The sequence below is a fragment of the Saccostrea cucullata genome, unplaced genomic scaffold, assembly GCF_032062105.1.
Source record: "Saccostrea cucullata isolate Sc308-1 unplaced genomic scaffold, CSIRO_AGI_Scuc_v1 ctg357, whole genome shotgun sequence".
In the NCBI taxonomy this organism is placed as follows: Eukaryota; Metazoa; Mollusca; class Bivalvia; order Ostreida; family Ostreidae; genus Saccostrea; species Saccostrea cuccullata.
Window position 1 is genome coordinate 158,142 of NW_026923836.1, and position 23,660 is coordinate 181,801.

At 32.3% G+C, this 23,660-nt stretch overlaps 2 protein-coding genes across 3 annotated transcripts; one reads left to right on the forward strand and one right to left on the reverse strand.

The window, feature by feature from the left end:
* Positions 1–565: 565 nt before the first annotated feature.
* LOC134265025 (tetratricopeptide repeat protein 8-like) lies at positions 566–14,647 on the reverse strand. Its single transcript, XM_062747274.1, has 11 exons — positions 14,481–14,647; positions 11,081–11,262; positions 10,500–10,659; positions 10,167–10,301; positions 9,759–9,844; positions 9,251–9,449; positions 8,783–8,922; positions 5,459–5,630; positions 4,419–4,541; positions 2,569–2,652; positions 566–799 (listed from the first exon to the last, which is right to left on the reverse strand). Exons 1-11 carry the CDS (start codon positions 14,580–14,582, stop codon positions 683–685), a joined length of 1,500 nt encoding a protein of 499 aa, XP_062603258.1. The 5' UTR covers positions 14,583–14,647; the 3' UTR covers positions 566–682.
* Positions 14,648–15,610: 963 nt separating this feature from the next.
* Positions 15,611–20,164, forward strand: LOC134265026 (protein cornichon homolog 4-like). Of its 2 annotated transcripts, none has more exons than XM_062747276.1 (5): positions 15,611–15,729; positions 16,647–16,715; positions 17,025–17,137; positions 17,928–18,068; positions 18,712–20,164. In XM_062747276.1, exons 1-5 carry the CDS (start codon positions 15,655–15,657, stop codon positions 18,740–18,742), a joined length of 429 nt encoding a protein of 142 aa, XP_062603260.1. In that variant the 5' UTR covers positions 15,611–15,654; the 3' UTR covers positions 18,743–20,164. The 2 variants fall into 2 exon arrangements, with proteins under 2 accessions (XP_062603260.1, XP_062603259.1); XM_062747275.1 differs by having other exon boundaries at positions 18,824–20,164.
* The last annotated feature ends 3,496 nt before the right edge of the window (positions 20,165–23,660 follow it).

Consider the following 23,660-nt stretch of genomic DNA (forward strand, 5'->3'; position numbering starts at 1 on the left):
TGTGTTTAAGAATTAAATAAAGCAATAATTTAAAAATAAATAAACTTACAAAATGAATAATAATAAAAAGAAAAACTAAATAAAAAATTTTAATTTAGTATATTGTTGGGCAGGTTTTTTTTCGTTTTCTTTTACAAGTGATTACTTTAAAGGATTTTTTTCTTTTCTAAAATCAGTTTTAACAAATCATCATCTCTTACTCTCTTTTTCTTTACAATCTCATAAAACTGGATTAATCATCATTCAAACTTCCCTAAAGAAAAATAAACACACAAAATTTATCAATTCATATTCTTTAATTGTATATACTTGTAAAATGGACGGAATATAGACATAAAAATTAATGCTGTAAACCATCAAGAATGATAACAGAAATTATTCTCTCAAAAAAAAGAGCAACTTTGTTTGCGGTACTAATAATATAAACCATAAAACATGTAAAGTGTCATATTTAAACCATTCATATTTGTTTTACTTCCCAATTCTTCATTTATCAATTGTAGAAAAATATCATTTATACAATGTACATAAATACATTTTAAAGAAAACAAAAAAAATTCACAATTCTCATATGCACTTTTACAATTATCACAGGGAAAAAAAGTTGTCTTTTTGACTTTATATATATGGACAGTGTCAGTCTCCATATTGTCCACAAAGTCTCAAGTAAAATAAAACACTTCTAGAGAAGAGAGAAGTGATGTTTAAGCTGTTTAAGAAGTTCTTTAGAATCCACATGATTTTGGAACGCCTCTACTGCTCTCTTGGCAGCATTGTAACTGCTCTGTAGGTCTCCAAGCTGAAAGAAGAGAATAATTCCATGTAAATTAAATCACTCCATTTAGAATGAAATTAATCAAAGTCTTGTGTAAATGTAATGTAGCAATTTCTGGTTTAGAGTTCAGGCAGACAGAGAAAAGTGAGTGAACAGTTTAGCTACTCTAAAATCCTATTTTGAATTTTTATGAAAAATACTAGTAAAAGCTCAACTATATAAACTTTCACTCCCTAATTCTAAGACTTATTTTTTAATCATTCCATTTATTTTATCCACCTCCAAACCCTTCATAGTCAGTGTCTCTAGTAACTTAGACAATGTGTTTTCTAGGTTTTTTTTAGGATTTCTGAAAACTACAGCCAGATGCTGGCCTCTCGAAAATTATAATGATCCTGTTAACTTGTACCGGTGGTTAATTTATCCTTCTTTTATACTAGCCGTCTTTCTTATAATAGACATTAACTCTAGATTATTGCCATTAATGTTATTTCTCTGATAGGCTCTCCATCAATTCTGTAAAACGCCATTATGTCTTTCCATGCTTATCTCTTGAGCTATTCCATTTTATACCCACTGATCCATTTAATTAATATTTTACACAATGTCTGCCTATCAAGGATTAATCTAATCAGAGCCCACCATCATTAACCAATACTCTGTTTATTTCCACCTATCTTGTCCTTTAATGGAACAATCAAATGTACCTACCCCTCAAAGCTGATTTGTAAAGAGATGAATATAACATGTATTCGGTTTGATTTGATTTAGATTTAGACAACATGCATTCAATTTGAATTGATTAAGATTTAGATTTTAAACTTGATTTGAAAGAAAATAACATTTATTTTATTTAAGGTATGATTTAATTCCCATCCCAAAGAGCAGATTAAATCTGCAAATCACATTCCACTGTTGTTTAGAAGTATTTACTGTGTCTTGTGTGTTTTAATTCAAGCATGTGAAAAAAAGGCAAATGTCATCCATTTAAAACTTAAAAATAATACAGCAAAACTCGGTTATAACGAAGTCGCTGGGACCAAGTGAAATTACTTCGCTATATCCGTTATTCGTTATAACCGTATAAGAAATTCATTAAATTCATATAGCTGGGGATCGAAGATGACTTCGTTATATCCGTGAATTCGCAATATCCGTGTTCGTACTAAACGAGTTTTACTGTAGCAGAATCTGAATTTTTTCACTGTGGTTATTTTTATGTGTTAAAAAGGAGAGGGGGCTTTATGCATAAATACATTAGGGGAAATTGAAATAATTTACAGCACTACCATAGAGAACAATATCATCTCCAAACAACAGATACTCTGGAATGTTCATTCTTTTATGATATGCAAAATTTGATGCAAATGTTTGGATCAATTAACATCAAACTCATGCTTTTAATTAAGTGAAAATGTAAAATTGTGGGTTTCAAAGTTTAAAACATGTCTTTCAAACAAACAAATATTGTTGGCTGAAGCTGAAGAAAAAATTTAAGGTTTTATGTAAGGCACCTACAGTTTACAGTCATTAATAAGATGGACTAAAAAAACTTTATTTTGAAAGAATATTTACAGGTATAAGTAAAAGCAGGTGGACGAATTAAAATATTTGGTCAAAAAGCAAAACATCCATGTTGCAAAATAAATGGACAAAAATATTAAAAATTAACAAACAACTTTAAATGCATCAAAATAAGGAAGATAAAATGTTTTATTAAATGAACTAGATGTTCCTTCCTTTATCGTTGGAGCCTGGTAATGGTGATAAAGAGGAGGAGGAAGTCTACAGACCTGATCAGCCAGAGCGGCCCAGTTATAATGGGGTTCATACATGTGAGGGGCCAGACTGAGGGCGGCCTGGAAAAACGCTCGAGCCTGAAATAGAGAAATATGAATGATAAATGTTTAAATTCTCAGTTAAAAATTCAAGTATTCAAAATATAATGACATTTTCCCATAAATATAATTCTTCAAATATACAGTGTAAGAGTAATAAAAAAAAAAAAACACATACATTTCATTATCGTATAAGTAACATCCCTTATTATTCCTGAACACTAGTGAATGAGTGAGTATGAAATATAGAATTGCACTACACTGACATTCTAATATAAATATATTGGTTACATTCATAAAAAATTATGAATAATTATCGATAAAAATTTTGTGACAATCTAATGAATGAATACTAATCAAACAAAGAGCTTTTTTTCTCCCTTTTATGTTTTGTTTAACAAGGTCTAAGGGAGGTCAGTCTTCCATAAAAGTATGCATTTACAAAGAAAGAAAAAAATGAACTAACAAATACATCTAAAGTGACAATCTTTTCAAGCAAAAAGTTCAGACATATAAAAGTAAGCGAGCTGCCATTTAAGAGCGATTTACAGTTAAAGGTCTATACCTAGGGTGTAATGAGGCATATGATTGAGGTGGCCATTTATTGTAATGGCTGTCATCTTGTGAAATTTCACCATTTGTGTCAAATAAACAGAGACACAAGAATTCAGTGACCTTGTTCAAACATTATTCAAGTGTGTCATCCTTTTTTCATTGCTCTGAACAGCATAATCGACAAATGATTAGATTTTTTTTCAAAGGGGCTCAATTTTCAGTTCCATTGTGTAACAGCTGGACTTTGAAATTCTGGCCTATTTAGGTATCAAATGGTGTTGAAAAATGAAGCAGATGACCTTAATATGTCCTGCATAATGAAGTAATGTGTGTGGTGCCCATCAAAATGTTTATATATACTGCTAAGATGTACATCTAAGAACACAAAAAGAACGAACTAAAACTAGTTGTATATTTCTATGCTGGTGCAAAATAGGATGGATAAATGCCCTCTAGTAACAGTGGACAAAGAATTTTATGAAACATGCACATAAAATTCAAGATGGTACAGTACGTAAGCTGCGATCAGTAGTGACCTATTATTTGTCACTTCTGCGAACTTAACATCAAACCTCCGACAGACAAAGGGCTCTGTTACACTTATACTTATTTCTAGGCCACAAATATTTGACAAATTATTCACACTTAAACATGTAATGTAAAATTGATAAATTATTCAGGGTTGAACTGCTTTATTTTCTTTAATTAGCCATGAGAGATAATGCCATTTCTGCTTTATATTATGACAATATGGGGATATGTTGGTTCACTGCCCTATGGCTTTGAAATGGTTGATACGTTCTTTTCATCAAACTGGTATAATGTTAGTAGTCACCCAATATGACCTTATACACATGTATCATATCTGGAAAATTTAAGGATGAGAGAAAATTTCTTAGTTTTGGAACTATTTCATGAGATGTGCAGTGCAAAGCTAGATTTTAATCCTTTACAGTCAAACCTCATTATTGCACCTTGATGAGACTAAGAAAATTCTTTGAGATATCCAATGGTTTGAAATACTAAGGGTAAAATACATTAAAACATATTGATTGGAAATCCTAGTATTTTTTTTAAATCCATGGTATTCAAGATGTTCAAGATATCAAAGTTCAACTGTATATACTATGTAACTTCTACATGAAAATAGTCATATAAACAATTAAAGAGACATATTTTACAGACAAAATACATGTATAAATTTACACCTGTATCCCAGACAAAATTCAGTGTCCCTACCACCACCTTACCATTTCTACATGACCCTTTCTTAGTTCTAAGACACCCAGGTTATTATATGCTTCTGCGTGATCATTGTTATTGGCTAAGGTCAGTCTAAAGGCTTGGTAGGCTAATGTCATGTCTCCAATACCCTGAAAGAAAACGCAGAAGTGACTAAATCAGGATTAATCAATGTGTCTGCAAAGTAACAAAACCCGGCAAATTACATGCATTGTGTCAAATTAATTGAGTTACAAATTTTATTGAATCTTTCAGTATGGCTATTAAGTAACCATAAATTCTTCATGTCCTACAAGTGAAAATTGTCCCTATTGAACTCTCCCACATCTTAATGACTTGTTGATGGCTTCATCAGTCACTTTGGTGGCCAGGAAAAAACGTAACAAACAACAGTGAGGAAAACACCCTTCCTGTTATATTCTTCATACAACGGAAAAAGTGTGGAGTTGACTTTTATTTTGAACTTTACTTTGTAAACATGTACTTAAACGAAATTTTTTTTACATTATAGTTTGTTACATTCATCGAATCACTGAACAAAACTGTTAAGCTTTGTTTGCATATGCATATAACCATGATGATATTTCAGTGAATTAATGCACAAATGACTGGTTCATAAGGTGCGAAGCAAGTGCTTGCACTGCAAGATTAGAAAATGTGTCTCCAGCTATTAACATCACAATAAAAAGATATATCATAACGATTCCTCTCAATTTTTTTTCAAAAATCAATCATAGCAAGTTGCATGTTTAGAAATGAGTGAAACCTGTGGATTGTGACAATGTCAATAAAAATCACTGAAGGAAAGTTTGGAAAGTCATTTTGATGTTAACCTTGAAGTTCAAAGGAAGGTCATATTTTAAGGATACAAATGAATTAATATCAAATAACTCTCCAGGACTCTCGTTTCCTTCAAGGACATCCCTTTGAAATTCAACATTTTGCATCACTGCATATTTCAGGAATTATTAATGATACTTAATACACAATTTTACAATCAAAGAACTTTTTTTTTAATCAAAAGCCTTAAAGATGAATTTTCACCTACCAAAGCTACATGTCCGATATTGTACCATACTTCTGATAAAGTTACTTCCTCTGCTAAAGACAGCGCCCGCTCAAAACAGGTCAAGGTCATATCATACTGCTGAGCATAGAAGCAGCATAAACCAAGGTTATTGAAGAGTTCAGCATTATATACCCCCATCTGCAGCAAGCGTCTGAAAAACAGAGACTACGTATTCTTTATAATTTCTACATAAAGAATAATAAAGGACTGTCAGCATAATCAAACAGCAGAGTCATGAACTATATGTACATGTATTTATTCAATCACATAGTAAGAATCAGATCCCCTAAAATAGTTTGAGATCCTTTAATCCTTTGCAAAATCAGAGAATAGCACATGTAATGCAATTTATGAACAACCCATTACACCTAGTATAATTGTATGCTTAAAAAAAGAAAATAACATAATTCTTGTTGTAGGCTGCTTCTCAAAATATGAAGTACCCTATGCCCTACTTTATTTAATAATGCTGCATTTCTCTTTCTTTGAGCAAAATATTTCTAAAATTTAAACACAACAAACAATGCTTTTTTAAAAAGTATTTAACATTAAATGTGTTTAAAAAAATGTTCATTGAGACAAATATTTTCCTCACTATAGCCATCTAGATAAGAAGGTTGTCATCTTGATATATATATAACTAAATTTGTGTGAAAATATTTCCTGCAAATTTAAGTATTTTATCATCTCCACCACTTTTTAGCACATTTAAATGAACAAGCAATGCTTAAAAGTACATTAATTGTTTACAATTTTTAAATAAACCAATTTGGGTAACAAATTAAGTCAGTCCACTTATTGCCTACTAAATAGAATTTATTTAAGGGCATAAATAAAATTGCAGTTCATGGTATCTAGGAAGTGCTGAAAATGTACAACTTCCTTATAAACTCTCATCTTCTTGAAAAAATATTAATATCAAAATTAAAACAAGGATCATAAAATATTAATGTCAGTTGTATCAAAATTTTAGCATCATGGTCATTAAATTATAATGAATAAAAATACATGTACAGCATAATGTCATATTAAATACACAATGTAAAAGATTACATAAAAAATTTTAAACAAGGATCATAGAATATTTATAGGAGTTGCATCAATTTTCAACATCATGGTCATTAGATTATATGAGTAATTAATAAAAATACAGCATAATTAATATACCATCTTAGTTTACACAAAATAGAAGTTCTCAATTACACTTTATAAGACTTTTAACACTTTTTTTTTCGATTGCTACATCTTTTATGCTGTATCATGCTTAATTGAGAATTTCATGAATTATCAACAAGAATTGATTGAGTGTAACATATAAAACATATCAAAACCAAAACAAAAAGAGAGGCAGAGGATGACCATAAAAGGCTACAAGGTAACATCTGGCTTATACAGGGGTTTGCATATCACAGCCTAGCTACCTCGGATCAACACTTTAAATATTTTAATGCAAAGTCATCTGTATTGTTGCAAATTTTCAATATCTGAAGCTCATGTATCTCAAAATCATTTGACACTTCATAGCTCACATTTCCCTCATTTGCAAAATCTATGATCTATACCAGGAAAAAATATAGGACATGTTGCATATGATAACCTTAGTGGAAAATAGGACCAATTAATGGATTAGAGAATATGACATATAAAATCATTGATGCATTTTGATTGTTCTGAATCATTGTGTTTCCCTTTCTTTTCTATAATCATGCTTTGCAAAGCAAATAAATTCTGGTAAAACCGTAAAAGGAATAAAGAACTGATAAAGCAATAAACTACAGATCTTGCTATTAAACATAATACATGTGAATGCAGTGTAGAGTCAACATTGTCTGAATATATCATACTAGGGATGTATTATTTTATCGGTAATTCGGTATACCAATTTTTATTGTGTGATAAGTATTGTACGTGATGCTGAGACTAACATACCGTTATTTAGGTACATGTATTTAGTTATAAATTCCAGTAATTATTCATTTAATTGTTCAATATTTCAAAAAACTTGCCTGTAAAAAATATAATGATATTGAAATATTTTGGAAAAAATCATGATATGTCACAATACGACATTTATGGCGGTACCCATCCCATATATATATACATGTATTACACTCCATTCAAAGTTCTTACACATTTTGCACCAGCCTACAATAGGGAAGATTAAGCCCATCCTCTGGCCCACCTAAAAGAATACCTACTAACTTATAATGTTCTTTCTGTGTCATGCTGAGTTTAAAAGATCAGTCCTTTTTATTTTTATTCAGTTCAACTGATACCCATATGTACCCAGGCCTATTTTGCTCTGTGGATGACCAGCAAATCCGGATTAAATTTCAAATTTTAACTAAACTCTCATCATTGTGCCCTCTTGACATTGACAAAGTTTCCCCCCTCTTCAATGATAGATCATTATCTGTTTCATTTCTCTTGAGAACTTTTTTTCCCCTCTCCCATGGGAAATAAATCATTGCAGCTCTATTTAAAGATTTACAACCCATGAACGATAATTAATGTATATACCTATAAGGTAAAGAGCAACCCAAGTAAGACATTTTCCTTAAAGGGAAAAACCTTCTGAACTGTGACTATTTGAAAATAGAGAGTGTACTTTCTCTAGTAAGATAATCACTTTCAGATTTCTATTTGTGAAGAGCTGAGGGTTTGATATATTAATTCTAAGATGTTTTTAAAATACACGGTACCTGTACTGTACAATTTTTATTTAACATGAAGGCTAATATTTCAAGGGTATTTTTTTCCCACTAAAGAATGTAATGAGATGTCTATAATTTGTATGCCTTTGTGTTATCTACAAATGTAAATATCTTTCTTGTTCATTTGAACAATGAGATAAAAATTAATCCTCAGTAATCAAATAATTTTTCAAAGTAAAAAAAAAGTTAATTTCAAAGTAAAAGTCAAGGATCTCTTGAATAAATATAGAATACCAAATCAGAGTTTACATGTACATATGATTATTGACTCTAATTCCTTTGCAAAATTTTCAGCTAGGTTCAAATATTGCACTACAGTTTCAACAATGTCTTGTAAAAGAAGTTCTTGATCAGAGATAATTCAACACTAGTATATTTTACAACAGGCACTGCTGTTTGCCATACATAAGAACAACAGAGTTATCTGCTCTTTCTTGATATTTATGTAGTTTTTGGAACATTTGAACCTTTGAAATATGACATAACTTGATCTTTTTTTTTTACAACTGTCTACATTATCAATAAAGTGTGCAGAAATAAAACTCAAACTTCAATCCCTTTCAATTGAGTACGGTAAAATAAAACACACCTGTAAAATTTGAGTGCCACCTCGGGCTGGTCTGTGTAGAAGTGGTTTGTAGCTATACAGGCTATGGCCTCCACATACATACTGTCATAATTAAGTACATCTTTATAAAACTTTACTGCATTGTCCATATCATTCATCCCCTAAAATTATAAAACAAAATTGCAAGTTTTTTGTCATAAGGTAATATATGCATAGAATATTAAACTGAAAGATGACATGGTATGCACAGTATATTGTACATTTGTAATGGCTATATAAACTATCTAAAAGCAAGTTAATCATACTCTTTGGTAGATTTTTTTAAACAAGGAATATAAATTCATTCTTTTGAAATTATTCTACAAGTAACAAATGTAGGTCAACAAATTTTGTATCGATCATATAGATTTAACCTCTCAAAATACAGTACATGTATATAAATGTACTTTAAGATCAAACTTACATATATAATTAATTAAGCAAATCTACCTCATAAATTCTGGCAATCCCTGTCATTAGAGTGGTCTCCCCTTGGAACTTCTCTAGTCCCTGTTTGAAGACTTCTATGGCTGTCAGGGGTTGATCAAGTCGACAATACACCTTACATAAATACAGGTACGTGTCTACATGATCCTGCTGCTTCAGGGCTGACTTCAACTGCTTCTCAGCATCCCTGTACATTCCTAGCCTGATAATACAAAATTATTGTTATGGTGTTCTGAAATATACATTTAGACAAGTTTCGTGCTAAAATAATTGCATTGTCTGACAAATGTCAACTTTTACTGAAAATTCACACCACTTCCAGCATCTTAAGCAAGGCAGTGAGACATCCATGCAAGATGATATTGCATAAGCTCAGGGCGACTTTATCAAAAAGAGACAAAAAAGGATATCTTGGATAGACTACTGAGTTTAAAACAAGATTAGATCTTTCTACAAACATGAAAGCATTCTTGCGCTGAAACTAAGAAGAAGCGTTCTCTTTTCCATATACCTGTAATAACACTTGGCCAGCTGGACTTTCCACCACCAATCTTTGAACTGACAAGCTTCAGTAGCTAATGCTGCAAGTTCTAGGGCCTATAAATAAATGTGAAGATTACATATACATGAAGATGGAGAGGTATAGTAAAAGTGAAAGAAATAAGTCATTTCCTTTTGCCTTTTTTATCAAAGTAAACTCTAAAAATGTAAAGATTATGAAAAGCTTGCATTTAAAATAACTTGTAATGCAGTAGATCCTATTTATATTGAAGTTGTCTGAGTCATATTTTCTCTGTATAATTTTCATACATGTACTAAATCTAATTTCATGTTGAATTTTTTTTATACATTTATATTTCTACAGTGAAAATTTCACAGTATACATTAAATATAACTAAACTACTGTAGACATACTTACATTTCGAACATCATTTTCATGGTGGAATATGTATTCAAACAGAGCTTTGGCTAAATTAGGTCTTGCTGAGTACTTTGTAAAATTAAGTCTGGCCAGGTTAATAAAAGGTCCATCTGGTGTTGAAAGCATAGATGCCTTGAAAAGAAATTCAAGACTTTTTAAAAACAAAGTGCATGGTAAAAACTTAACTATCTACATATATTACCTACATTTTTAACTGCTTTTATCAAACCATTTTCATCAAAAGGTTTTCAAGGAAAACACAGAATTGATAATGTTGAAAGTGAAGAAATAATCAACAGATTATACATGTATATAATAACTACAACTTACAGTTCCCAGCCTGACATAGCGACCTGAAGCACTGGTGACCGGGCGGGCAGTGTGGGCTGTTCTGGGGGTCATGATAGCCTTCTCCATGGTGCCCGGTCTGCCTCCTTGTGTGCTGGGCCTCACAAAGCCTGACAGTGGACGCCCAGACTGTGACATAGGCCTAATAATAATGTTGACTTATGAATAGAATATTTCACATTAAAATTGTGAATTGAAACATACTGGATCTTTATACTGCTACAGAAATTTAAAGCCATATCAAAACTGCTAAGAGTTTTGTGAATGTCTTGAAGACAAGGTATGTTAAGGAGCCCCTTTGATTCACACAAAATTAACTAAGTCTTCTTGCATATCTATTCATTGTATTTATTCCATACATTCAAATACACAAATTATATGCAAAGCTTAATCGGTGCCCTGTAATGTAAAGAGTAAACACTGTACCCCTTGACCATGAGGCTTAAAATGGGCGCTTAAATTCTATTTTAGTACATTGCAAAAACCAAAAATATTCTTGAAGTGAAGCATGTTTGGTTTTAACAACATTCACTGTACATCCCTGTTTATAAATTTTTCCCCACCTGACCCCTTGGCTGGGTGCCCCTCGTCCTGTCCCTGGCTGTTTCAGTGATGTCCCGGGTCTGGATACCTGGGCTATAGTGTTGTCATCCATCACCATCTCAGCTATCCCTTCCTCATCCACATCCACCTCATCCACATAGACTTGTCCTGTCAGTGCTCTGGTCTTTAAAGTCCAGGCAGCCTATATAATGACATTTATATGCATAAGTCAAAAGAACTTAAACAAAACACAAATAGCAAAACAAAAATTGGGATCTGTATCTTAAAGTCATCAAAACTTTAAGGTGGCAACAACTCTCATATTCCCATTTTTAAAATGTTATAATAAATACCAGCAGAATTTACATCAAGACCCCATGGACTTATAAAATGGGCTGTACTAACTAAGGGATATCCCTGACCTCCTACCATATACCCCATGTGTCTTCTTTCATGGACAAAATCCAAGGTTTCTATACCAGTCCTGTCATATCCAGAGAACCAAACTAATACACTAGACCAAGACTTGAACAGTAGAATTCAAACCCTCTGAGTTTTAGATTGCGTCTTTGCAGCAAATTGCTGTCGCTGCTATCTGACCATGGCCAATGAGACAATCTCAGACATGTAGGTGAATGATAGTTTAATACATGTAATATATTGTGTGCAAACTGGAGCCAGATGTTTCTTGGGAGTATGAAGTGTCTCTGATTTGAGATATATATTTGTTTGTTTGTTGTTTAATGTCCTATTTAGAATTTTTTACTCATATGGAAACACCACCACTTGCATTTGGAATCTGCAAAGTTATACCTATACTCAGTACTCAAAGCCATTGAGCAATGAAGGATCTTTTTTTCTGTCAATGCCTACTGCGACACAGAACCTCCGTTTCTGTAGTCTAATCTGAAGGACCAGTCACAACATCCCACCATAGATTCAACCCCATGACATAAGGATCGGCTATTTTACTCCATGTGTCTACAGCAGCCCTATAACCACTGTGCCATATGGGTAATTTGTTATATCCACTAAACTTGGAATATATTTCAAAGCCAAAGGAAGAAGAATCACTTCACTTTAGGGGTGGGACGATACACAGATCTTGCAATACAATACGTATCTTGATATATTGGCACGATACGATACGTATCTCGATATTATGATAAATCATAAAACTATTAAAAAATAGTATTTTATTTCATATTTTTGTCTTGACATTAACACAACATGATAAATTATAAAACTATTCATAATAATTAGTATTTTATTTAATTTTTTTGTCTTGACATTAACTCAAAAAAATATTCTATATCAAATCATGTGTGCTATGAAATTAACACTTGAAGCAGACTTGTCGAAATTTTTGAATCACCGTCAGACATTTGGTCTGACACAGTCGAATGTTTTGTTGGACCAGTCAAACTTTTGTCAGACCAGATACTTGTATCCGTTATTTTGATGCTGGTAAAATCATATGAATAACAGCAGCAAAATGTCCTTTCTTATTTTCAATAGACTTCAATCTAACAAGTTTCCTATCTTGGGATAGAGAGTCTTTAATATAGACATAAATGACAAGTTTTATGACTTTGCTATAACAAATTTACTTAGCTATCGTCAACATGCTGCGTAACGCGGCCATTTTTTCTGTGTTTTTGACCTTGAACTACGCATCCCGATCCCGACCTTTATTAAATTTGCATTACGCTAATTTTTTTTTCAAACGGACATCTGGACCGACGTTTTCTTAAATGTTATCGGTCCAGACAAATTTTTACCGGCCTTGCCGACAGGACCGACGGATTTCGACAAGTCTGTTGAAGTTCATCAACTTCATTGACTAAAACTGTACAAAAACAATAGTACAGGACAATTGTACATATTACCAAATTTCTGAAGTTGTTTACAAATAGTTGTGTAGTTTATCAAAGAACGCTGACTAAAAATTCATTTACATTATTATTAATTGCTGAAAGTCTGTAGCCAAGTTGAGATTACAAAAAAAGTATGAATGGACTAACATTTAATAATATCAAATGTTCTGGAAACGATAATTTTCTGTGTATAGCATGCTTTGCACACTGAACTTTTCTTGTCCAATCTTCCGAGGCTGCTTAAAAGTGAAAACGTATTACCTCTAATCAACGGCTTATTAGTTCTAAAGTGTGTTTTCAATATTAACACCATCTCTTCGCTTCGTACAGGCCGCCATTTTCAAGGACTGGTACTTTCATTTTCAATTTTTTGATAGGTCGTTCGTGTATCGTTTCGTACCGATATTTGAATGCTTGTATCGTAACCCGTATCTTAGAGGAAAATATCGATATGTATCGGTGTATCGGTATATCGTCCCACCCCTACTTCACTTTAAGCATCTTACCATTATAAGTGTGTTCACTATAAGCGTGAGTCACTGTAAACTAAACATCTACCAATTATAAGTGGGATTTCACATATTAACAGACATACAGATTCCTTTAAAATTCCATAAATTGCATGCATAATTGACCTCCACAATTCATCCCTCCCTTCTACCACACCTGAGTTTTATCTAAGTGATAATAGCGAGCGCAGCGAGCTCAATAGACTAACGTGTATGAACAGAGGAAATTCGGATTGAAATCTGTACATACGTCAGCCAAATTTCTCTGTGCAACATTCCCAGAATTCCTGCACTACCAAATGTCCTTTGCGCGAATAAATCAAAAATAGTAAAAAAAATTTAAAAGAACATTGTTTCTTACCGAAATCTTAACGAAATGATTTTGCCTTACCTTATTTAAAAAAATACCCCCAATTGCCACAACACCGGCCTTCACCTTGCCCTTCGGAAATGATACAAATGACGTCACCGGAAACTTACGAATTTTGACGAAGTTACGTCGGTTGCTTCCGTGAAACTCGGAAAACATGTTGCGGTGCATAGCAACATGGTGGCTAAAACATAGCAACGACTTACTTGAAAAGAACGATTTAATGCAACTTCTTTTCCATAAAACTAGCGTTTGCGTCCTCAACAAAACTTTTTATCTGACGTCATACTTTCGTTACTTCAACGGTTCGGGTATTTCCGATTTTGTCGGAAACTTCCGAGAAGTTTGGAATCTCGATCCCGATGCTTGGGAAATGATTTCTTTTTATTGTTTTGTTTTATTCTTTTTGCTTTCTTTTTCTTGAATGATAGACAGTACATGTGTAGGTTTATGATAGTAAATAAACTGCGCTCGCCCCAACGGTCACACCGTAAAACATATTATTAGTAATTTACACCTTTTTTATTTAACAAAGAGTATAATAGCAAGTCCAAAAAAAAATGTTTGTGGAAATAATTAAAACTTGACAGATATTGAGAAATATGAAATGCATGATCATCATTGACATTACAACTTCACATTTTGGGATAAATATTGATTGTACCTGATCGTAAGGATTTTTCTCCAGTAATTGAGTACATATTTCTGCACACTGTTCATACTTCTTTCTCCTGTAATAGCTGTAAGCTAAGAAAAGGGGATCCATTTCTGTTTTCTGTAAGTCACTTCTTTTTCTTTTTCTGAACAAAAAATGTTTGTGGCAACACTGGAGAGTTCCTACAAAGGGAAGTTACTGGGTGCGTCGATTTACCCAAAAGGACCCAAAAGGACCCAAAAGGAACCCAAAAGGACCCAAAAGGAACCCAAAAGGACCCAAAAGGAACCCAAAAGGACCCAAAAGGAAATCAAAAGGACTCGAATTAATATATTATAATACATTGAAAATTAATAATTTGAATTAAATTATGAATATTATATTATAAATTTACCTAAAAATTGGCAAAAACATACATTTATATTGTTGCAACTTTTCTTAAAGAAATAACATACGACTTTTATAACACATCAATCATTAAATCTGGTCAGATATGCTTTGATTTCTTTTAGCTGAATTTAACAAAGTGCACTGTATTATTCTATTTCTCATTCTGTTTTATTATATCTTATATATTATATGATATTTGATAAATAAAGAAATAAGTTTATTTAATGACATGTTCTAGGCATATGGTATCGGGGATGGGTGGGGGTGGGGGATGTGGGGGCCTCCCACCTCAACCCAAACACGCACTTTACCCTCAAAAAACTAGTTTTAGTTTTAATAAAATATGAAAGTATTCATTATATATCCATTTAATCTCTTTATTTCAAGTCCTTTTGGGTCGTTCTTAATTTCCTTTTGGGTCCTTTTGGGTCCTTTTGGGTTCCTTTTGGGTCCTTTTGGGTTCCTTTTGGGTCCTTTTGGGTTCTTTTGGGTCCTTTTGGGTCCTTTTGGGTAAATCGACGCACCGGAAGTTACTCGGTAATCTCAGCGGTGTAATACTGATTCGTATATTATGCTTTAGTTATGATATTTCATAGGGATAATATGAATTTAATATATGCAATAAACATTTGCAAAAGTTTGAAAAATTGTAATAAATTTACAGTGCATTAATAAAAGACAAAAATTTTCAATGTGAAATGAATTTTGTGGCACACTAATCATTGTGTAAACGAATTGCACAGACACCGCTTTCGGTAGAAGGAAAAGTGCCGCTTTCGGTTTTTCTTGAAAAATGGGGATCGACGGACTCCTTTTCTTACTAGCCGTTATTGATGAAGGAGCTTTGTTGTTTTTAGTTGTGTATTTTGTATCCTTTCAGATTTCGTACATATCAAAATAATTTACATTTATTTGTTCAATTTACCTCCCTGATCTGATGATCCTGATGATGATTATGATGACATGGAAATCACGCCTTTCTCAAATTCTGCTTATCTATAATAATTGTAAAAAAACTTGTATACAATAAACATCTATTGCTCTTCACTGTTCAGTGCTATCAATCGTTGTGACAATTGATTACTGTAAACAAACTGTATATTGATAAAATTTTTTTTAGAATGCTTTGTTTACAGGGACTTGAGACAATCCTAGCAAAATCGGATATATAGTATTATAGGGGTTCTGAGTCCACACATTACAAACTTCATTTGATGTGTGGCATGCAGTGAGGTTCGATGTCAGTGGCCAGATAGCTCAGTCAGTAGAGCACCTGACTGGAGATTCAGGGGGCTCGGGTCCAAATTCTGGTCAGGTCAGCTGCATTATTCACCTCCCCCATTATAGATGTTTTACAGGCTGACTGAAGTACATTAACATCTTTCAGGGGGAAATCAAAATCCTTGATTACTGATGCATGTGTTTGTGGCCCTTATTAATGTATCCCTATAAATATTTTAATGTCTGTGCACTCCTCATGCTTCCTTTGGTAACCTCTTGCTCTCCTCAAAATCAATTATGATCAAAGAAGTTACCTCTAAGTCATTTTCCGTTGCTCCCCAAAGATATTTTTGGTAAGCTCATATTCATTTGTACTTATATCTGTGGTTGATTGCTTGTATAGTCATGATAGTTGAACAGTATTCAGCTCTCTCACTTGACATTACCGAAACCATGATAAATGCAGATCATTGATGTAACCTCATATTCCTCATTATTTTAAACATCAGTCAAAGAACAAGGACTTGAAGTTTGTAAAACAAATAAAACCTTAACTCAAAACAGGTTATAACACTTTCAGATTTAGAATGTGATTATCTGAATGCAACTACATGTTGTACAAGACTCAATAAGGTAATCCTTTCTTTTGGTCAAATACTGATCACAGATTTTTCACTTTATTTTCATGATGAGAACTGTATTGTTCTCAAAAAATTTATTGTATAAATTTGCACAAAGGAATAAGAGTTGAAGAACAATTCACATAAATATTGACGAGAACTTAATTTCAGCTTCAAGATAATCTTGCAGAATTGAAAAATTTCTCTTGCACAAAATATGATAGTTCTTTTACCCCGCAATTGATTTTAATGAGAACTTGACATTCACTCTCGTTTGCTGTCTTCAAAGTTATATTCTAAAATATTGTACCTTCATTTTCAGTTTGTATTACCAGAGATTATAGCCCAGGCTGTTCTAAATGTTCTGTTCTTAATAACTGGTCACTGGATCCTGTTCCTCCTGTATACACCTTGTACAGCATGGATAATCTATATGTAAGTCTAATGTACAGCGTGGATAATCTATATGTAAGTCTAATGTACAGCATGGATAATCTATATGTAAGTCAATTTGTACAGCATGGGTAATCTATATGTAAGTCAATTTGTACAGCATGGATAATCTATATGTAAGTCAATTTGTACAGCATGGATAATCTATATGTAAGTCAATTTGTACAGCACGGATAATCTATATGTAAGTCAATTTGTACACAATTCAAATAATCTATAAGTCAGTTTGTACGGCTGCTACAGCATGGTTAATCTGTATCTAAGTCAGTTGGTACAGCTTGGATAATCTGCATCTAAGTCAGTTTGTACACCACGGATAATCTACAAGTCAGTTTGTACACCATGGATAATTTTTAAGTCAGTTTGTACACTATGGATAATCTATAAGTCAGTATGACTAGGTACACCATGGATAACCTAAAAGTAAGTCATTTTGGACAGCATGGATAATCTGTGTCTAAGTCAGTTTGTAGGCATGGACAATCTATAAGTCAGTTTGTACAGCTTGGATAATCTATATGTATTGAATTAGTATGTACAGCTTGGACAACTTATATGTAAGTCGGTGTGTACAGCATGGATATCTATAAAACAGTTTGTACAGCATGGATTATCTGTATCTATTTATATCATCATTTTTTTTCTTATAAAGATAAAGATGTACATGTATCTAGCGAGCTTTTGTAAGCATATAATTTTTCAACAAAATAGGGAGTCAGTTTTTAATTAAGTGCCATGCCAAGTTACATATCCTCTACATCTATGTTTGCAGATATGTAATGAAGCCCTCAGGAAACATTGGGATATACGACCCAGCAGAAATCCATAACAGACATCAACTCAAAGCCTACATGAGAGACAATATGATCAAAATGGCTGTCCATCTAATCTTTTTCTTCATTTTCTTGTACTGGTAAGTAGTTTCTCACTCTAGGTGTGTGCAGTGCATGTGAGAGCACCCTCCCTTTTGTGTAGCACCTTTCCTTTGTATCTTATGTTATAAAACACTGATGGAAATATCAGACAGTATATTAAATATATCTTTCTTAGTATAAGGACTAACTTATTACTAACTCAAAGCTACTATATATGACACAAAAGGGACCTCTGCATATTTATCTGTCTCTAGATATCTGTTGTCTTTATCTTAATATTTGTCTGGGGAATGGTAGAAATTCCACTACTACTCATTTATGCATAAGTTCAATTTAGCATTAAAAAGAGTTGTTCATTATTCATCTTTTCACGTGCATATACGCAGTGCTTTGATTTTAAAAGTTTGTGAGATTCTAGTTTCTTAAGTTGATTCATTTCATATTTCAAAGAGGTGTGAAAGAAATGTCAAGAAAAAAAGTTATCCTTGAAAAATTGGTAGAACACAAGATGAGATTTTTCTTTTAGAAAAAAAATAATAAATTATTAATTATAAGTTTATCAAAGGAACATAAAACTTACAAATATAAAATGTCTGTGCAACACATAAATTTAGTTTTCATATGCATGTAAAAGTTACACAAGTCCAAACTATACTTTCAAAGATGACCATTTTCTTGCAGGATGATATATTCCCTTATTAAGGGCTATTAACCTCTGACCTCTGGTGTTCCCATGGTGATGAGTGTGAGTGACATTGTAGTAAGAGTGACATCACTTCCTGTCTACTTGTAGGATGATTTACAGCATGTTGAAAGACGACACAACCATGTTTGGAGTTCCGGCAGAGAAGGCTACATTAACAGATGATCCGTATGAACTTTAGTAGGTGTGTAAATTTCAGTGTGAACTGTAGAATTTGTATGAGCTTTACATGTGTTATTTTTCAAGTGTTAAGTTGCATCGTCTAATACCCACGGATGAACTTGTCTTTTACTCATCAGTCACCATGAATAAAAGAACAAGATCAAATGTGGATATAGATGATGGTTAAGTTGGTGCATAATGCTTTTTTTGAAAGGTTTTTTTTATGCTTTTGGTTGCAATAGTCCCTTAGTAATAGGATATTTACAAGATTGTAGATGATATTTTCATACTTACTGAGTATTAAAAATATGTCAATTGTGTTTGTTCCTCATCTAACCTTAACACAATGCCTAGACTTTAAAACAACAAAAAATATTATCAAAAAATGTTACATTGTAATACATGTACTACCAAGCAAATGATGTGTAGGCTAATAGTTATAGTGTATGTACAATATATTTAAATGTATGTTTTATGAAATACATTACTTAACAAATTAAACATGAAATGTGTTTGAACAAATTTTGTAAATGGTACATATTTTGTGTATTGTTTTTCACCTCAATACAATTTCTCATTTTAAAATTTTTATGTATAAAGCTACTTGCTGCAAAGAGAGTATTCATAAAACTGAACACGGCATGGAAGTAGACATTATCTATATCAGTTTTTATACATGTATTTTTCTTCCTAGAGAAACATGGCAGACAAAGATTTTCTTCCTTTTATATGTCGTGTTCAGCTTTAGTAGCTCAAGACTCCCCATTTTTAGGGAGCTCGAAATAAAATATGTTTTTCATTGTCTTCAGTCCTGTTTCAGAGCTTATTATGTACAATATGTTTAATTTCACTAAATTCTAGTATTGGGTGGAGTGCCTTGTAGAGCCCCAAAAAAAATTATTTTGAAACAAGTGTTTACCCTAATTTTTATCTTCAGTGTCAAGTAGTATACAGTTATGTCCATTTCCAATGTGATATACATGTATCATTTTATAAATCACTTTTCATGCATGAAAGTTTCTTGTGACTTTATTAAGACATACGCATGTACAGACTGTATTTAATTGTTTTTTTTCTAATACATGTATATACAAAACAGCATTTTCCTACAAAAACAATTTTAGGAGAGTCAAAAGTATTAACATTATAAAGTAATGCAATAAGGCAGGAAGATGATATGTTTATGTACCACCGAACATGTTGTCTGTGTTGTCTGTTCTAAAACTCGACCTTTTTTCATGTTTGATGAATAAAAACATTTTTAAAAGATTTTTTGTTTTTGCATTTCATAAATTTCATATGAAGGTGCAATGCACATTGAGACAATATTTTGTTAAAGTGCATTAGAAAGCAGGGAGATAAAATGTTGAATCATTTATAAACTCGGTCAATGATTGCTTTAAAGTTCTGTACAGAATAGAAGCTTATGGGCTTCGATTGTTACCTGAGTATACAGGTAATATTTTTGTGCTTGGTTGGTGTGACCAGTGAAGTCCCACATGGACCTGAACCTTGTGTGACTTGAATCATGCATTTTGTAGGAAATCTTATATTTGAAACTAACATTTTTCAAGCTGAATGCTACATGTGCTGATAATGGTATTAAGACTTGATCAATAAAGTGTCCTTTCCACTGGTTGGAGTAGATTTAGTCAAGTGCATATAATGTTACCTTGCATCAAGTTTGTTTGCTCAAGGGTCATGCAACAAATGTTCAATTTTTTTATTTATAAAATGTTCACAAACTCAGTAATAGTGTTTGCAAACCGACCTTGTTTTGGTGATGTAATCAAGAAAAACTTATTTAAAGAACTGTTGAATTCATTCATCAATCAAGGATTTTGAGTTCAAATTTTTAAATTCAGGTAAAAGGTAAAGGACTGCCATCTTGTCCCAAAAATATTATGCATTTTCCTATGGCCTGAAATTAGTGGAAATGTAATCATTGGATGAAGGTAAAACACCTCTGATAAAAATTAAACCATGATTGGGTCGATTACTAAATTTTTTCCACAGTCCAAGCATAAAAATGTCAAGGCCCTGAAGGAACATCAGAGTCAAGTAACCATGATTTTTTGCTACTCCTAAAATAAGTCAAGAAGCCATGATTTTTTTCTACTCCCCAAATAAAAGGTTCAGTCTTTTAGAATTTTACATCTACAAGATACTTCTCTGAACTCTGTGACATCAGCTTTAGTCATAGTAACAACTGATCAGGGTCATACCATATAATATTCTACCCCTAGGGCAATATGGCCTTTAAACATGATTGGAATGAATTTCATACTTCACATGAAGTGTGTAATTTTCCAGTTTCACAATTCAAGGAAAGGGAATTTAAAGCACTTTTATTTTTGTCAAAAAAAGCATCTAGATACATCCCTAACTGCTTAAATGAATCAAAGGCCTGAAGGGCCTGCAAGTTGACTCGCTCGAGTCAATTGAGCTTTTTCACATCTGGCCACCATACCTTAGTATATTCAGTTTATTTTGCATCTTAAGAGATTGAATATTATATGTCTGATCCATGTTCGGTTCATAAATAAAGTGTATATTGCTTTTCCTTTATATATACAGGTTGGCACTAATGGGCTTCCGTATTATTTTGACTGGATTCTATAATGAATTTCAGCACATTAGCTGAAGTGGTCAGTGTTATGGAATAATTGGGTTAAAGATTCCCACAGCAAATCTTGATTCTAAAAATAGATTTTCAACAACAACTAGCTGCAGCTAATGAGAGCAGCAGGTGTTTGTGTTAGGGAGTATTCTAGGTCAATTATAAATAAACTTCAGATGGAAAGATTAGATATGCCTAACATGCTTGAACATATATTCATACGCAGTAATTGTACATCATACAGATATTTAATCAAAAATTTCTTTGAAGGCATAAATAATGTTACAGTAGGAAATTTTACACAGTTTTTACCTTTTATAAATTTTATTATTTTATACAAGTTTATACAATCACTCAAATCAAAGCATTTTTTGCTAGAACTATATTTGGCGTATGGATCACCTTGATGAATGCGTGATAAATTTTACAGCTCTGAAACGGCTATGTCAAGACAGGGAGTAGCTCGCTACGCGAGCCAACTCAAAAAATATATGACATAAAAGAAAGACAGAAATATTCAATATGATATTTATTGTACAAAAAAAAGTGATTTGTAATATACTCATTATGATCTGTTACATTGTAATTTACCTTCAAAGCAGAACAGACTCTAGATTAAGATTTTATAAAACACACTTTAACACTCTGCATCTCTTTGGTCAAACCATGACAGAACATTTGTTTCAATTACACAGTAAATAATATTCTCATTGCATTATGATACTTCAAAGGAGGGGTGGGGTTCATTTACAACACAGTGATCAATTATAAACACTCGATAAATGTATCCTCATGTACACTCCCTTTTTCTATGCTACTAGCAAAAAAATGCTTTGGGTTTTCAAATGGTATATTCAGGAGGATTCTTTTTCAAACAAAACAGGCCGATTATTACCATGCAATTCATTTCAAAAATAAAAACACAAATACATGTACATGGCATGTTTAGCATGCATCCATAGAGTTTCCTATCTTATTTTGTGGTACATAGTGAAAGCACATAAAAATTATGGACATTGTGTGCTATAATTGGGTTATGAATAACATGTACCATACATGAACTTGAATTTTAGAAGCTGTATTACACCTTAACACCTTCATAAAAACATAATACAAGTGAATTCCTAACTCTAATGGAATATTAGCAAAACAAAACTAACTACATGTGTGGTTATTATGTGGCAGTTTTGACTGTCTTGGAGGTCAACTATGTTTTTGACTATATCAACTTTCGTAAATGATCATACTACATTAATTAATTAAAAAAAGTGTTAAACATGATATGATTTAATTGCAAGTACTGATAAATAATTTAAGTGGGTAAAAAATTGTTGTGGCCAGACCAAAATGATAAACTAAGAAAGAACATTAACACCAATGATTCATTACCTAATTCATAGTCAAAGATCAGAAACAGATATTTTGGTAGTACTGTACATGTGTAATAAAAGAAAATACAATCCTAAATTATCTCAACAAAAAAAACCCAAAGACAGTGTTCATTACAAATTTCACCCCCTTAGAAACTGATGTTTAAAATACAGGGTTACACTCAAAAAGAACTTAATAATGGTTTCTTTTGATAAAAATTAATAAAAGCACTAAATAAAGAGGTTTAAATTCTATGTTGGTACATGTATTCAAGCACTCTGCAGTGTATGAAGAGAAAATAGTTTCATTCTTTTTTGCGCTGTCTATTCACAATAATTTTGCTCATTTCATTATGTTGATACAGGTATTTCATATATTCTGTACGATACCTAAATATTATATTAATATACAGAAACATGATCCTCCCAAGAAAAGAATTGACACACAGAGTTCATAGATTTGGAAATCTTGGATCCCCCAACTTTTACCCATCACACAAGATCTATAATGGACATACTGCTAATCTACTTAAATATCATAACATGCAAAATTGAAAATAAGACATGAATACCTCATATATACTTAACATCAACTTCACCAAAACTCCATAAATACACTTACAAAAATAATTAGAGCAAATGAAACATAATCAAAAGCTACAAAAACCTATAATCTTGATACATGGAATGATTATAAATTAAAAAGACATTCACACATTAAGATGTGTATGATTTTTTTTTTTTCATACAAACAATTCAACTGAACACTAATTAC